This window comes from Neoarius graeffei, chromosome 2 (assembly GCF_027579695.1).
Source record: "Neoarius graeffei isolate fNeoGra1 chromosome 2, fNeoGra1.pri, whole genome shotgun sequence".
Classification (NCBI taxonomy): Eukaryota; Metazoa; Chordata; class Actinopteri; order Siluriformes; family Ariidae; genus Neoarius; species Neoarius graeffei.
This window is the reverse complement of record NC_083570.1, coordinates 15,749,783-15,765,889: the sequence shown is the minus strand read 5'-3', so window position 1 is coordinate 15,765,889 and position 16,107 is coordinate 15,749,783. Positions and strand designations below refer to the sequence as shown.

The following is a 16,107-nucleotide window of genomic DNA, read 5'->3' as shown; positions in this document are numbered from 1 at the left end:
CTTTTGCTATCCAAACAGCTTTTTTTGAGTGAGGGGGCCTATTGCCCCACCTCAGGGGGCCTTTTACCCCACTGGGGGGGTAAAAGGCCCCCTTGGCACAATGTTTGTTTTTGTTAAAAAAAAAAATTAAGTATTAACTTTAGGCAAACTTTAGGTGGCATTATTGTTCATGTCACTGTTGTCAAAAACTATGATTAAAACTAAACACATGGTTAATTTCAACTTGGAGAAAAACTGAATTTTCCTTCAGGGGGGCTTTTTCCCCCCACTCTACTCTACTAACACACTAACAAACCCTTTTCATTTCAGTGTCTATCAGTGGTGTGTGGTACCTGGTTTGGAATAAGGTGAAGTTGTTCTGGTCACTGGTGTGGATGTTGAAGGTTTTGTCGGTGCGTCTGCAAGGAGAGACAGGGTTAATAAGTTAGAAATGGAGTGTGAGATGCAGTGAGTGAAGGCAGAACACAAGTGTGTAAACTCAGTATGTTGTTTATTAAAGACAATCCAGGAATCATAGTGAGAAGTGAAAGCAGGTCAGAACACAAACTCAGATAATCCATCATCATCAACACAAACACAGACAAGGAGCAGAACACGGAACAGAAACATTTCACATCTGATTATTACATTTTATTTCTGATTTTATGTTGCACTTTTCCTCTATTTCTTTATATTTATTTTATTTAGCTACATACTGTAGTCAGCTTCACACATGGTTTATATACAGAAGGTCATTTTACCTCTTAATGTGAGATGGACGACTGAGATTCTGTTCCTGATCTCACACCTGTACCATCCTCCATCCTCTACAGTCAGGTGTGATATGAGTAGAGAGAGATTTCCTGGAAGATGATCATTAAAGAGCTGAACTCTGTCTGTGTAGAGATTTGTCTGGTCCTTTGGGAAGATTTCTTTGTGAGCAGAACCATTTAAATACGTCCATGTGAAAGTGTGTGGTTTGGCTTGTAGTTCAGAGCAGGAGCAGGGCAGAAGGACAGACTGTCCCACGTATCCAGTCATATACACTGTCTGTAGATTCAGTGTGCAACCTGGAGAATGAACAAACATCAACATATTGCATCGCTGTTACAACATCAGATTAATCTGTCATGAGATTATCACTGAAGTAGCATTGTGAATAAAAATGAGTCCTTTACCTTTAACAGTGAGTCTGAGGTCTCTGTATTGACTCCCTTTAACACTACACCTGTAATCTCCTCCATCCTCTTCAGTCAGGGTTGATATGAGCAGAGAGAGATTTCCTGAAGAGTGATCATTAACCAGCTGAAATCTCTCTTTGTACTGCTCACTCTCAGGAGATATCTTTACCCATTTCTTTTCATTTCTTATGTATTTCTCCCATGTGAATGTCTCAGGTGTGGTGTGGCGGTCAGTGCAGGAGCAGGGCAGCAGTACTAAGCCTCCTGTGTATGCAGCGATTTCTATTAAGCCTTCATTTCCTTCCAGCCTGCAGCCTGTAGGAACACAGCAGTTAATGATGTGTTAATGAGCAGTTCACCATCTGCAGCAACTCTACAGAACTACAGACAACCTGGAACTCTACAACTCACTAATGTCCAGAAGCAATTGATGTCCAAATTCCCTCATTTCCACAACTCATTAATGTTCACAGCTCAGTAATGTTGAAAAACTCTGTCATGTGCAAAACTCACTAGCATCCAATGGACACAAATTGATAATTCTCTCATATCCATAACTGGCAAGTCAAAGAGAAATAGTTGTGCAACTGAACGTTATTTTTAAACACTGCATCCTGCACAACTGCCATTTAATAATTGTGCAATATGGCGGTAAGTTCACGGCACACAGTTCGAGCCCTGTGGTTTCCTCTAATGATGTTTCTATTGAAACAGGCAAAAATGGTTCGAGGCTTGTGACGTAGGTAATAACCGCAGAAAAAAGCACACGCTTCTCACATTTCTACAAGTGAAAATGATTATTGAGTGTCAGTTTGAATATACTGTAAAAGGTTCTCATCATTTTTCGAACCGATGGTCAAATGTTAATCCACACAACACAAACTACACAGTGCTCACATGTGCTTTTAACAGAAAATAAAACATATGAAGGTTCAGCAGGAAATTAACTATAATTTAACAAGAGCTGCATTTGACATTTACAATGAATTTAACTTTCAGGAGCAAAAAAATACAGATCTAAGATAAAGATGTAAAAGCTGAAACACGGCTCGTCTGTTTTTATCTTGAGGCAACTGCTGGTGGAGGAAGTGACGGTGTGATCACAGCACTCAGGTAAACAGTTTACTGACATCATCCTCCCATTTTGTGAACAGTGGACACACCGCAGTGTTTCAAGCCTCTTTGACGACATGTATGATGCTGTGAGAACCTCGATGAGTAACAGCCAATGAGAGAGCAAGAGGAAACTGTACGGGTAGGGGGATGAGGCAGAAACAATCAGAACCCCAATCATGATGAAGGAGAGTCAGCGTTCGACATGAACCCAGGATAGTGACGGGGATTAATAAAACTCTGGCAGAAAGTTCTTTTTTTAATGAGCATGAAAATCCACAAATATCTTCTCTCAGTAACTGAAGTAAGTTTTATGAATGTCACATGACTTTTTTTCATGTTTGTATCTGATTTTTTATGTAAAAAAATGAAATAAATGATTTCAGTAGTTCAGTGTGCACTTTACATTTCCATCACTAATGGAAAGTCTTCATCATCTTCATGATAAGATGAGTGCATGACTTTATGCTTTGAAGGTTTGAAATGAAGGGCAAAAACCTTATATTTAACTGAATAGATATTTCTAAATGAGAGCAACAGAACCGGAGACTCACCTGCAGTGACGTGGAGAAGAAGAAGAAGATAAAAACACACCTGCATTATTAAGCTCTCATGTAAACAGCTCACTAACGTCCACGCTGCAGTAATGACCACAGACACAAAGACACATTCATTTTAAATGCAGCCTTACCCACTCTCTTCCATGCCCACACACACACACACACACACACACACACACACACACACACACGTAATGTAGCAATCGTTTTGACTGATTTTCAAGTGAATCATTTCAACTTCCTTTGCTATTTCCAATTTCATGTGTTTCAACACACACTGCATCATATAGTCACATGGTATCTATGTTGTCAGTAAAGACATTGAGAATGGCAGCACTAGCCAAACTACAAACATGGCCACTAAGAACTACAACTCCCAAAGAGCACAGCGCCCCCTGGCACCAGCTTATTGAAATCAGCCACACTCCTTAAGCATCTCTCTCAGAGACCTTCAATGCGAAGTATCATTCTGTGTTTTCTAGTCCATACCAAGCCTGTCTATCTCTGCCTGACTCGAGTATTTCTGACCCTTGCTATCTGTCTTCATTTACGTTACTTGTCTTTTCTATATTGCCCTGTTTGCTGATCGACCGACCCTTGCCTGCCCTTTGACCAAGCTTCTTGTTTTGCGATTTGGCTTTGTTTCAAGTTTGCTCTCCCCTGCACATACATCCGGAAGTGCCTACAATGATCTAGATGATCACTGCAGGCACTTACTGATCACACGATAATGATCGAGAACACTGCCTCCCAAAGTGGGGTCAAACAGTTTGATGTATTTTACAGTGATGGAATCACAACCCACCACTAATGTTCGCACTTCCTGCTTCCTGAGTTGTTCGCGCCGAGTCCTTTTTTCCCGCAAGTGCCGGCGTTAATTACTAATCCTTTTTTAACTTTTTTTCTACAAATAAATTTCCAGTATCCTCTTCATTTTTATTGTACTGTCGCTTTCATTTTTGTACATTTCACTTTCGCTTTCCTTTTTCTGTTTTTTTTCCAGGTTTTTTCTCTTTCTTTTTTCGGAAGAACGCCGAGACCGGAAGCTTTCTTTTTCTCTCCTCCTGTGTAAAGACCACAAACGGAGGCCATCCACATCTGATCTGCTTTAATATCAACAGATCTTCATTTAAGGTACGTGAATCTTTTCATCATGGCACACCTTCTGCCTGTTCAGTGTGCTGAGTGCAGGATGTTTAGTCATTCTTCCTCCGTCACTAGCGATAGCTTTATTAGCTTTATTTGTGATAAGTGCAGATTAGTTAGCTCTCTGACGGAGAAGATTACAGTGCTAGAAGCGCGTGTCCAGGCTTTAGAGCAGGTTAGTTAGCGTGAGAACAGTGTAGTTTCTGTTAGGGAAAGTCTGGACACCCTAGGTGGAGTTAGCAATCCCCCAACTCCGGCATTAGAGCCCTTACAGTGGGGCGAATGGGTGATGGCTCGGCGGCATAAGCGTAGAGCCAAAGCTACCGCTGAGGCTCGCCCACGGGAGCACCACTCCTCTCCGTGTCACGTGTCGAACAGGTTTGCTCTCCTTAGTGATGCACCCACTGAGAAACCTGAAAGAGCTCTGGTTATAGGGGACTCTATCATACGGCACGTGAAATTAGCTCAGCCTTTAGGGGCACCAGCAGCTTTAGTCAGGTGTATACCGGGAGCCAGGGCGCCGGACATAGCAGGTAATCTTAGGGTCCTAGGCAAGCACAGGTTCTCAAAGATAGTTATCCATGCAGGAGCTAATGATATACGCCTTCGTCAGTCTGAGGTTACTAAGAGTAACTTTGTAGAGGTGTTTAAATTAGCGAAGGCGATGTCCAATGCTGTAGTATGCTCTGGCCCCATCCCAATGCGGCGTGGCGATGTAGCTTACAGCAGGTTATGGTCGCTGAACTGCTGGCTGTCCAGGTGGTGCTCTGAAAACAGTGTGGGCTTTATAGATAATTGGGCTAATTTTGAGGGCACTGCTGGCCTGTTAGGGCGGGACGGTATCCATCCCACTCGGGAAGGTGCTGCTCTCATTTCCTGCAGCATAGGTCATAGTCTCAGAACAGGCCTAGTTAATTTCTGACAATCCAGAGCCAAGGCCAGGGAGCAGACGAACAGGCTAAACCGACTGTCTGCTAGCTGCACAGAGTCGTCACTCAGGGCCCACTACATCGAGACTGTGTCTGTTCCCCGAGCTCAACAAAAAGGTAGAAATTTTCAGAGAGTTTGTTCCAGTAACCTAATCAATATAAAATTAGATCATACTGACTGTACAGCTGCTGCCAGCACCTTTGATCTAAAGGTGGGGCTATTAAATATTAGATCTCTTACATCTAAAGCGCTAATGGTTAATGAACTCATTACTGATCAGGAGTTTAATGTACTGTGTTTAACAGAAACATGGATTAAGCCAAATGACTATATAGCATTAAATGAAGCGAGTCCTCCTAGATACAGTTATATACACCAGCCTCGTCTAACTGGCAGAGGAGGAGGCGTCGCGGTTATTTATAATGATTATCTAGGTGTAACACAAAAACCTGGTTATAAATTTAATACATTTGAAGTTCTTCATACTCATATAATGTATGTAGCCTCGAAAAATAAGTCTACCCAGTTAATTCCATTGTTTATTATTTACAGGCCCCCGGGGCCATATTCTGAGTTTCTTTCTGAATTTGCAGATTTTATCTCAGATCTGGTTATTTCCTTAGACAAAGCTTTAGTTGTCGGAGATTTTAATATTCACTTCGATAACCCAGAAGACCCCTTAAAAACAGCGTTTGTGTCCATCTTAGATTCAGTCGGGATTAAGCAGAATGTCATAGGACCGACCCATAATGGTGGTCACACCCTTAATCTAATACTAACATTCAGATTAAACGTAGACAATATAGTCATACTTCCACAGTCTGAAGTTATCTCAGATCATTGTCTCATCTCATTCAAAATATGTCTGAGTACTAATATATGCACCTCACCACGCTACTGTATTAAACGTACTTTCACGTCAACTACTGCACAAAGCTTTATAAATGATCTCCCAGAGCTGTCAACTTTGATTGGGTCACTGTCAGCCCCTGCAGAACTTGATCAGGCAACTGAATGCTTAGAGTCAACATTCCGCCATACTTTAGATAATGTAGCTCCTCTCAAAAGGAAAATGGTCAGAGACAAAAAATTAGCACCCTGGTATAATGATGACACTCGCACATTAAAACAGACCACTCAAAAATTGGAACGTAAATGGCGTCAAACAAAATTGGTAGTGTTCAAATTAGCTTGAAGGAGAGCTTCCTGAAGTATAGAAAAGCTCTTAGTGCTGCGAGATCAACATATTTCTCCTCCCTAATAGAAGATAACAAAAATAATCCTAGATTCCTATTTAATACTGTAGCAAAATTAACCAGGAATAAGTCCACTATCAACACATGCACACCTGCAGTATGTAGTAGCAACGACTTCATGAACTTTTTTAATGACAAAACTGAGAATATCCGACAAAAAATTCAAACTACTAATTTAAGGTTAGACAATGAAAGTGACCTTGTAGTTAACAATATAACTGTATCAGATCATCAGTTAGAATGTTTTACTCCCCTAAAAGAAACTGAATTACTTTCATTAATCTCTACATCAAAAGCCTCAACTTGCGTACTAGATCCCTTACCGACACATCTATTCAAACAGATAATGCCTGGAGTAATTGAACTGCTTCTAAAAATAATAAATTCTTCTCTTATGATTGGCTATGTACCCAAATCCTTTAAACTAGCAGTTATCAAACCCCTGATTAAAAAACCTGACCTTGATCCCTGTCAGCTGTCCAATTATCGGCCAATATCAAACCTCCCCTTTATCTCCAAGATCCTTGAAAAAGCTGCGGCACAGCAGTTATGCTCATATTTACATAGGAATAACATCCATGAAATGTATCAGTCAGGATTTAGACCTCATTATAGCACAGAGACAGCACTGGTTAAAGTAGTAAATGACCTACTGTTGGTGTCTGATCAGGGCTGTGTCTCGCTACTTGTGTTGCTTGACCTTAGTGCAGCATTTGATACCATTGATCATTCCATTCTTCTGGACAGACTAGAAAATGTTGTGGGAGTTAAGGGAATGGCCCTCTCTTGGCTCAGGTCTTATCTAACTGATCGTTATCAGTATGTTGATATAAATGGTGATATTTCTAGATGTACCGAGGTAAAGTTTGGTGTTCCACAAGGTTCTGTCTTGGGTCCACTGCTTTTTTCTCTATATATGTTACCTCTGGGCGATATTATTCGTAAACATTGTATTAGTTTCCACTGTTATGCTGATGACACACAGTTGTATGTCTCTGCAAAACCTGATGAGATACACCAGCTTAATAGAATTGAGGAATGTGTTAAGGACATTAGACACTGGATGCTTATTAATTTCCTTCTGCTTAACTCTGACAAGACTGAAGTACTTGTGCTAGGACCACATACAGCTAGAAGTAAGTTTTCTGATTACACAGTGACTCTGGATGGCCTTTCTGTTTCTTCACGTGCAGCAGTAAAAGACCTCGGAGTGATTATTGACCCCAGTCTTTCATTCGAAACTCACATTGATAACATCACCCGGATAGCTTTCTTTCATCTCAGAAATATTGCAAAGATAAGAAATTTAATGTCATTGCATGATGCAGAAAAATTAGTCCATGCTTTCGTTACCTCCAGGTTGGATTATTGTAATGCCTTACTGTCTGGATGTTCCAATAAGTGCATAAACAAGCTCCAGTTAGTTCAAAATGCAGCAGCAAGAGTCCTTACTAGAACTAGAAAATATGACCACATCACGCCTGTCTTATCCACACTGCATTGGCTCCCAATCAAATTTCGTATTGATTATAAAATACTACTATTGACCTTTAAAGCACTAAATGGTCTCGCACCACAGTACCTGAGTGAACTTCTGCTCCTCTATGACCCGCCACGCCTACTTAGATCAAAAGGTGCAGGCTATCTGCTGGTACCTCGTATAGTGAAGGCTACATCAGGGGGCAGAGCCTTTTCTTACAAAGCCCCACAGTTATGGAACAGCCTTCCAAGTAGTGTTCGGGAATCAGACACAGTTTCAGCATTTAAGTCTAGGCTGAAAACATATCTGTTTAGTCAAGCCTTTTGTTAATGGTGTTTATGAGGTAAAGGAGTAGATCTGGAGGGTCCTCAGACATAGAGTGTTTCGGTAAACTGGGATGTATGGATGCTGTCAGTCCCCACTCGCTTGCTCACTCGAGTTTGTTGACGGTGTAGTGGCTGGCTGCTTTATGTCCTGGGGCTCCCTCATGCCTGTGTTACCTTCTGGCTCTCTCCTTTTAGTTATGCTGTCATAGTTAGTTGCCGGAGTCCCTGCTTGTACTCGGTGTAATATGTATACTGCTCCTACTTATTCAGGTGACATTGGGCATACCTAACAACCTGTGTTTTCTTTCCCTCCCCCCCACCCCAAATCTGTCCCTCTGAGTTACATGGAGTCAACAGGAAATCTTTTGGTGGAGAGGGTGGAGACCTTGACTGGCTATCGTAGCCTGCAGGGAATCGGCCGTCAGACATTCTGTCGCATGTCCCAGACCCGGTGAAATGTAACTGAATTGTCTTGGCCAGCCCTAAGGGTCCCATCTGCATCTCATCATTGCTGAGGAGTGTGCTCCCATCACCCAATCAAGCATCCAGCCAGAGCAGGTCATGATATTTTTTACCATATTAACATGCCATTGTTGTGTGTTATGCCTGATGTAAAGACTCTCGTCTCTGCGAGTCTACCACACAGATTTAATACTTGTCATTTTTAGGGCATACCTAACAACCTGTGTTTTCTTTTTCTCTCTCTCTACCCCCCCCCCCCCCCCAATCTGTCCCTCTGAGTTACATGTTGATCCTGGGATTGAGATGCTGGCCTCTTCTGCCCCTCGGACCTGCTTGATCCATCCTGGTGCCCTGTGCCTGGTCGGAGTTTTATCACACCGCTCCTGTGAAGGACGGCCCCATGAGGACAGTTGAGGGTTATACCTGTTAAAACTGTTAATATTATAGTCACGCTGTCTGTTGTTGCCCAAATGAGGATGGGTTCCCTTTTGAGTCTGGTTCCTCTCGAGGTTTCTTCCTCATGTCATCTGAGGGAGTTTTTCCTTGCCACCGTTGCCACAGGCTTGCTCATTGGGGATAGATTAGGGATAAAATTAGCTCATGTTTTAAGTCATTCAAATTCTGTAAAGCTGCTTTGCGACAATGTCTATTGTTAAAAGCGCTATACAAATAAACTTGATTTGATTTGACCATTAACCATCAAAGTTTTTATATTTTTTGACTGAGTTCTTGCAGTTAGTTCCTGCTTTGACTGATTGGATTCATCCCCTTTAATTGACACAAATCTCATCTCATCTCATTATCTCTAGCCGCTTTATCCTTCTACAGGGTCGCAGGCAAGCTGGAGCCTATCCCAGCTGACTACGGGCGAAAGGCGGGGTACACCCTGGACAAGTCGCCAGGTCATCACAGGGCTGACACATAGACACAGACAACCATTCACACTCACACCTACGGTCAATTTAGAGTCACCAGTTAACCTAACCTGCATGTCTTTGGACTGTGGGGGAAACCGGAGCACCCGGAGGAAACCCACGCGGACACGGGGAGAACATGCAAACTCCGCACAGAAAGGCCCTCGCCGGCCACGGGGCTCGAACCCAGGACCTTCTTGCTGTGAGGTGACAGCGCTAACCACTACACCACCGTGCCGCCTTGACACAAATCTTAATCGTGAAAGAGCAATTAACTTGGACCACGGATATTTTGTGAGTGGAAATGTTCATTCATCATTAATAATATTTCAACAGTAATAAAGATTTTCTTGCTAGTTGCAGTGAACGATTCAACTCATGTCAATGGTCATTTTTCTGTCGAACTTTGTGTTATGGATAAAATTGCAGAATAAGAAGACAGTCCACAGTAAGCTTTTATTATTTATTTATGAAATAGAAATAAACATGCACAAAAATTGTTGCAGGAAAAAACAATGAACACAACTTTATCCACAGTCATAAGCTTTTTCTCATTTTTACAGGTTTATACAGACATAAAAAAAATTATATCATTTCAAATATATTATAACAACTCTGATTCACAATACTGCCTTGCAATCAGATCTGCACAGTTTCATTTTTAGGTTTCTCTTTTTTTTACGGCCCAGAAATGACCTCAGTCCCAGCCGAGAGAGAGTTTCTTCAGCTATAAATGTTTTCCTCAAAGATAACCCATGATATGGACACAGTTTCAGCAGAGAGCATGAAGTTGTATCTCTGGATCAAATCACTGTTTTAACCTCCTAAGACCCGAACTCCTGTTTGGCATGTATTTTTAATTTCTCTTTGCTATTTGGGCTGATTGGCACCTGATGAGTGTAAAAACAAAGAATTATCTTTTTACATGATGTAGTTTCTGAGAAAAATGAGGGCTTTCGTTTTAGATTTCAATAAAACACAATGAATTCACAATTAAGTAATGATGTGCAAAACTCTTTATTTTGTGCCTGAACACAGCAGCATTTTTCTTGAGTGCAAAACAAAAATAGAAACAACAATTGTGCCCTTTTGAGCAATATGGCTCATTTAAAGGGCTGCTTCAACAGTTGCACAAAGACGTAACAAAGTAAAAAACAAACATTTTGTATTGTTACTGTTCATTTAAATTTCTGAACACTGCATGAACATTGCATGAAACATTTCACTTACACTCCAAAACTGCTACTTCAAACTTTTTTTTCTCCCTATGGGAACATGTTTACACCTACCATATGTGTGAAAGGCTGTGTAACAGTTGTGATCTGCCTGTAAGCAGAGGAACACCTTGTATGTAACACACTGCACTCGAGTTTTCCCTGAGCAACCTTCGGCTCTGCAGCGCGCTGCATTCTTCATGTTTACCATCTCTGGCAGATGTGCATTAGCCCTCCTGTGGAATGAGACATGGGGCAATGGCTTCACTGGACGCTTTTTTCCCTTGGAATGACACGTCTGGGTCGTCTTCCTGCTCTGAAAAGTCAGAGTTGTCATTGGCATGCTGAGCCAAGAAGGTCATGGCCACTTCCATACGAAATTCAAGGAACTGCATGATGTTCTTCTTTGGTGTGCCACATACAGTGAGGTCTTTGCGATACAGTAGCCAGCTGTTGGCTAAAGCCAGATCTGTAAAGTGCATTAGCATCCGCAGCGTCCATTTCTTTGTACGGCCACTCATGAGATAGTAACTCATTCTATTGACAAGGTCAACTCCACCCATCTTGGAGTTGTATTCACGGATGATATTTGGTCGTGAGATGGTCACATATCGTTTTAGCTTTTTGTCCCATCTCTGGCAGTAGTCTTCTGGCTCTCTATCATGAACAGCAGACATCATCAATACCGGTTTATTGTCATACCACTTCACCACGCAAATCTTTCCATCCTCAGTGGTAACTTGTGCTGAGGTACCTCTTCCATCCTTTTTCATTCTTTTGTCAGTTGGTAGCTTCTGTACTGCTGCAGCGACCCGATTCTTCATAACTGTACCAGTTACATACATCTGCTTCTTCATCATGTGTTCCACACCTTGGATGGATGTGAAGAACCGATCACAGTAGATATTTGTATTAGAATGCAGAGTTTGAGACAGACGATCTATAACTAAGCCTCCCAAACCCAGATCCCCTGGTTCTTCAACCTGCTCAAGGAGTGCATCTACACCTTGATAAATGTCAAAATCCAGCACAATACCATCTGCTGTTGCACAAACAAAGTTTTTCATGCCAACTGGACTTGGTTTCATTGGCAGATATTGTTGGCACGGACAAGCTCCTGTGAATGGAATCATCTGCTCATCAATGGAAACGCATTCTGGTCAAGCCTGAGATTTGCAGCCTTTCAGAATGCGGTTCAGAAAAGGCCTCACCTTCCAGAATTTAATCACACTCTCTCAGATCCTCTGGAACATCATCATCAATGAGCACTTTGAGTGATCTCCTCAGTCTGAAGAATCTGTCACGTGTGAACTTGTCAGTGATGGCAGGGAATTTAAAGGTTTTGGACCAGTACATCCTCATTGCAGGATACGGTACGCAAGACATCAAAATACAGGCACCAAAAAAATGATATATTTCATCAGTGGATGTGTTGAGTGGGTTCCCACTTCTAGCCAGTGATGTAGCATTAGAGCAATCTGCAATCATTTTCATCAAATCTTTATCAATATACTGTTCTACTGTATATAGTCCAGTAGGGTCCAGTTCTCTCTGTCCTGCACAGTTTCCTCCTCATGCTCAAACTGGGCTTGATTTAGTGTTAGTGAAGAAGCCCTCCATCGCATCCCACACCCTTTCTTGGACTGTTCTTGATGGCTTGGTCCTGGTGTTGTTTCTTCAGGGACATTGTTTGAGACATCAGCCTCATCTTGCTGTATCCGAGAGCGACGTCTAGGAGTGCATGATCTGGCAATGTCACGATCTGAACGATATCCTTCATATTCATCATGGAGATGTTTACATCCCCTGATAAGCTGAGAGGGCTGTGGAATGGGGTCCTCATACCCACTACTGTCCTCCTCACTGCTGCTTGGCTCCTGTCATGGGGGTTGATATTCAGCATCCCCTACGGGATCATCGATGTCTGACAAATCTTTCACCTCTGAGTTGTCTCCACCAATTAACCCCAGTAACTCCAGTGCTTTTGACAGAGAATAACGCTCTGGAAAAATACATCATGAGAAAAATCAAATTAAAAATTATGTAGATTTACTTATAAAACATGCTATATCTGCTTGTACTGTAGTAAACTATTGGTTTTTTGCCTAAATCATCCCAAAATACAATTTCATTCTCACATTTTGTTGCTAGCATAATATGACTCCCTCTGTCCACATTTGTGGACATTGTCAACAAACTAACAAAACTAAGTCCGTAAGTCCACATATGTGTACATCATGTTTAGTGACATAGTAAATCGTTACAGTTACTAACTTTTGTAAAATTTGACTTCCATAACAAACATTGAACACTTTTATACATATCTGAACAAAAATCAGCCACAAAATCTGATCAATTTTTTTACCTGGTCGATGTTTGGATCGGGAGTTGCCATCTGAACTTCTGGGTGTGTTGTCAGCCATCTTGAATCTAACCTGTAATGTGTTATACTCTTCTGCCACCACTAGGTAACAGTATAATGGCCTCATAAGTGGACACCAGGCCCTTGTAGAGCAAAATTTAGTGTTGTGGTCTAGACAACCCAAAATGTGATGTTCACACATATGGACGCCAGGTCCTAGATCAAAAGATAATGTAAAATGTAACGATGCCAAAAAAAACCCAGAATATATAAACATAAAGTCACATTGTTCTTTCGAGATAGTAAATTTTGATGATACACACCTTTTCTTCTGCTTTCTTGCATTTGTTTGTGGATCTATCGCTGTCTACAGAACATCCAAATTATTCTGTAGAAAAAGAAGTTATATTAGACCATATCTTTCTCACACACACACACCAAATGTGATGATCCTTTTATTGGAACATGGATGTGTGTATTCACCTGCTTCTTCTGCTGTGTCCTCTGTCCTGTTTGTCCATCACCGATCTCAGTCTGTCGTCATCTCTGTGCTACAGAATGAAACCAGACAGAGTGAGACTGGAGAAATCGCTAGTTACGAATGTAACTGTGGTTCTATGAATGCCGGATGACCGCCAGAGGCGGCACAGCCTGTGGATGATATCCTTCGCGTAGCGCAAGTCGAGACTTATACCAACAAAGAAGTCGCGATGACGTACCTCATGCATAAGAGGCACTGCAGCACGTCATTCGTCCTCGGAAAACTTCTCGCGGTTGCGATGTCCGAGTGACTGGGAACTCTGGCGGTCATCTGGCATTCATAGAACCACAGTTACATTCGTAACTAGCGTTCTATTTCATGCCTCCTGACCGCCAGAGGCGGCACAGCCTGTGGATGACTAATACCAGCACTGTCATGAGGACGAGTATGTCAATCCATAATTGAAAGAATGGCAGGCCCAAGGCTTGTAGGTGATGCCACATTTACCCTATAAAACCTGGTGAATGTTGAAGGGCCAGACCATGTTGCTGCTGCACAGATGTCAGATAGCGGGGTTCCCCTCAGAGCTGCCCATGAGGTAGCCAAGCTCCTGGTGTTGTGGCACATTACACTGCCCACTGGTAGGGAATCAGCTGACTTGTGTGCAAGGGAAATCACCTCGCAAACCCAATGTGAGAGGCGCTGTTTAGATACAGGCGAGCCAATTGCACCACCTCCATAAGTGACAAACAGTTGGTCTGACCGTCTCGTGGCTTCGGTCCGAGACACATAGTGCCTCAAGGCTCGCACAGGGCATAGGTCTAGACGGTCCTCATAAGAAGCAAGCTCAATGGATTGGTTAATAAAGGATGGAGACAGAACCTTCGGCAGAAAGGCTGGGTTTGGCCATAGCGTAACGCCAGATAGATTTGGTCCCCATCTCATACAATCTGGGCTGACTGAGAGTGCGTGTAACTCACTCACACGTTTTGCCGAGACCATAGCTAAGAGAAAAACGGTCTTCAAGGAAACCCATCTCATGTCCGCTTCAGCCAATGGTTCGAAAGGGGCCTGGCACAGAGAGTCTAGTACGCGATGCAAATCCCACTGAGGGCTGCGAGGGGCTCTGTAGGGGTGGAGGCGTCTAGCGCCCCTAAGAAAGTTGCGGATGAGACTATGTGCACCAATAGTCGCACCCTCCACTTTATCATGCCTCGCAGAGATAGCTGCTACATAGACTTTCACGGTAGATGGGGATTTACCCTCATCAAGCAGTTTCTGTAGAAACTTGAGCAGTACGGGTATAGGACAACCCGTGGGAGAAACGCTTACGGTCTCACACCACGTCTTAAACAATTTCCAGCGGTTGTCATACAACGACCTAGTTGAGGGGGCCCTCGCGTTCTCTAAGGTATTGATGACCGCTGGGTCAAACTCTAACAGGGGGTTGTCGGGCCCAAGGGCCACACCCACAGCTGGAGACGTTCCGGGCAGGAGTGCCAAACTTTGCCCTCCATCTGAGACAGTAGGTCCCTTCTGAGCGGTAGTTGCCACGGAGTTCCGGTCAGCAGGGAATGAAGCACAGCAAACCACGGTCTCGCTGGCCATCGCGGAGCCACCAGCAGAACACGGTGACAGCACTGGCGTATCCGAAGTAGCACCTCCAGAAGGAGGGGAATCGGTGGAAAGGCATACAGCAGTTCGTCCGGCCACTCGTGTGCCATGGCGTCCAAGCCCAGTGCTTCGTCCTCCTGCATGCGAGAGAACCACTTTTGGCAGTGTGTGGACTCTTTGCTGGCAAACAGGTCCACCGCTGCTGTGCCAAAGCGATCCCAAACCTGCTGTACCACCTGTGGGCTCAGGCGCCACTCCCCCGGGTTGAGGCATTGTCTCGACAGGGAGTCTGCCACCGCATTCAGTTTCCCTGGCAAGTGGACTGCCCTGAGGGATGCCAGCCTGGGGAAGGCCCACTTCAGTAGAGATTGAGTTAAGCGAAAAGCAGTGGGGGATCGTGTTCCCCCCTGGTGGTTGATGTTGTACACCGTCGTCACATTGTCTGATCTGACAAGTACGTGGCGCCCCTGTAGGTATGGCATAAGGTGTTTTAGAGCCAGGTGTACTGCTCTGATTTCGAGGAGATTGACGTGTTCGCCCATCTCTTCTTTGCTCCACAACCCACTGACTGCTCTGTGTTGCCATACTGCGCCCCACCCTGTAAGAGAGGCGTCTGTAGTCACAATCTCCCTGTGTGTGGGTGCTGCACCAAGAGGAACACCTGATGTTAAAAAGGTCTCCTTCCGCCATGGGCTGAGGGCAGACATGCAATGTTCTGTAATAAGAACGGGTGTCTTCCTGTGACGGGTCACGTCGAGGCCGAGGCCAATCAGCCATATTTGCAGAGGCCGGAGTTCCAGTAGACCCAAGGGGAGGATCTGGGCTGCTGCTGTGAGCATACCCTGGAGCCGCAGTAGTATTCTGAAACGTAGTCTTCGTCCCACCCGTACTCGTGACAGTAGTGAAGTGATGTCCGCTACACGCCGGCTGGTCAAGGACGCGGACATTGTCTGTGAGTCTAGGATCATGCCAATGAATTGAGCCGATTGGCTCGGGATAAGTGTGCTCTTTTCTAAATTGATTGTCAGTCCCAGTTCTGAGACATGGCTCTGCAGTGTTGCTATATCTGCTAGGCTGCGTTCCCTCGTC

The 16,107-nt window shown here is 43.5% G+C and overlaps 1 protein-coding gene across 1 annotated transcript; it reads right to left on the bottom strand.

The window, feature by feature from the left end:
• Positions 1–717: 717 nt before the first annotated feature.
• Positions 718–10,772, bottom strand: LOC132869048 (cell adhesion molecule DSCAM-like). The gene is made up of 3 exons (XM_060902406.1): positions 10,637–10,772; positions 1,158–1,475; positions 718–1,049 (listed from the first exon to the last, which is right to left on the bottom strand). Exons 1-3 carry the CDS (start codon positions 10,770–10,772, stop codon positions 718–720), a joined length of 786 nt encoding a protein of 261 aa, XP_060758389.1.
• Positions 10,773–16,107: the final 5,335 nt, after the last annotated feature.

Excerpts from the sequence above, each read along its gene's own strand:
- LOC132869048 (XM_060902406.1), bottom strand. The coding sequence starts at position 10,772 with ATGGTAAACATGAAGAATGCAGCGCGCTGCAGAGCCGAAGGTTGCTCA. Across the intron at positions 1,476-10,636 it reads CACAGCCTTTCACACATATG|GCTGCAGGCTGGAAGGAAAT; the intron begins GTAGGTGTAAAC and ends GTGTTCCTACAG. Across the intron at positions 1,050-1,157 it reads CCTCAGACTCACTGTTAAAG|GTTGCACACTGAATCTACAG; the intron begins GTAAAGGACTCA and ends TTCATTCTCCAG.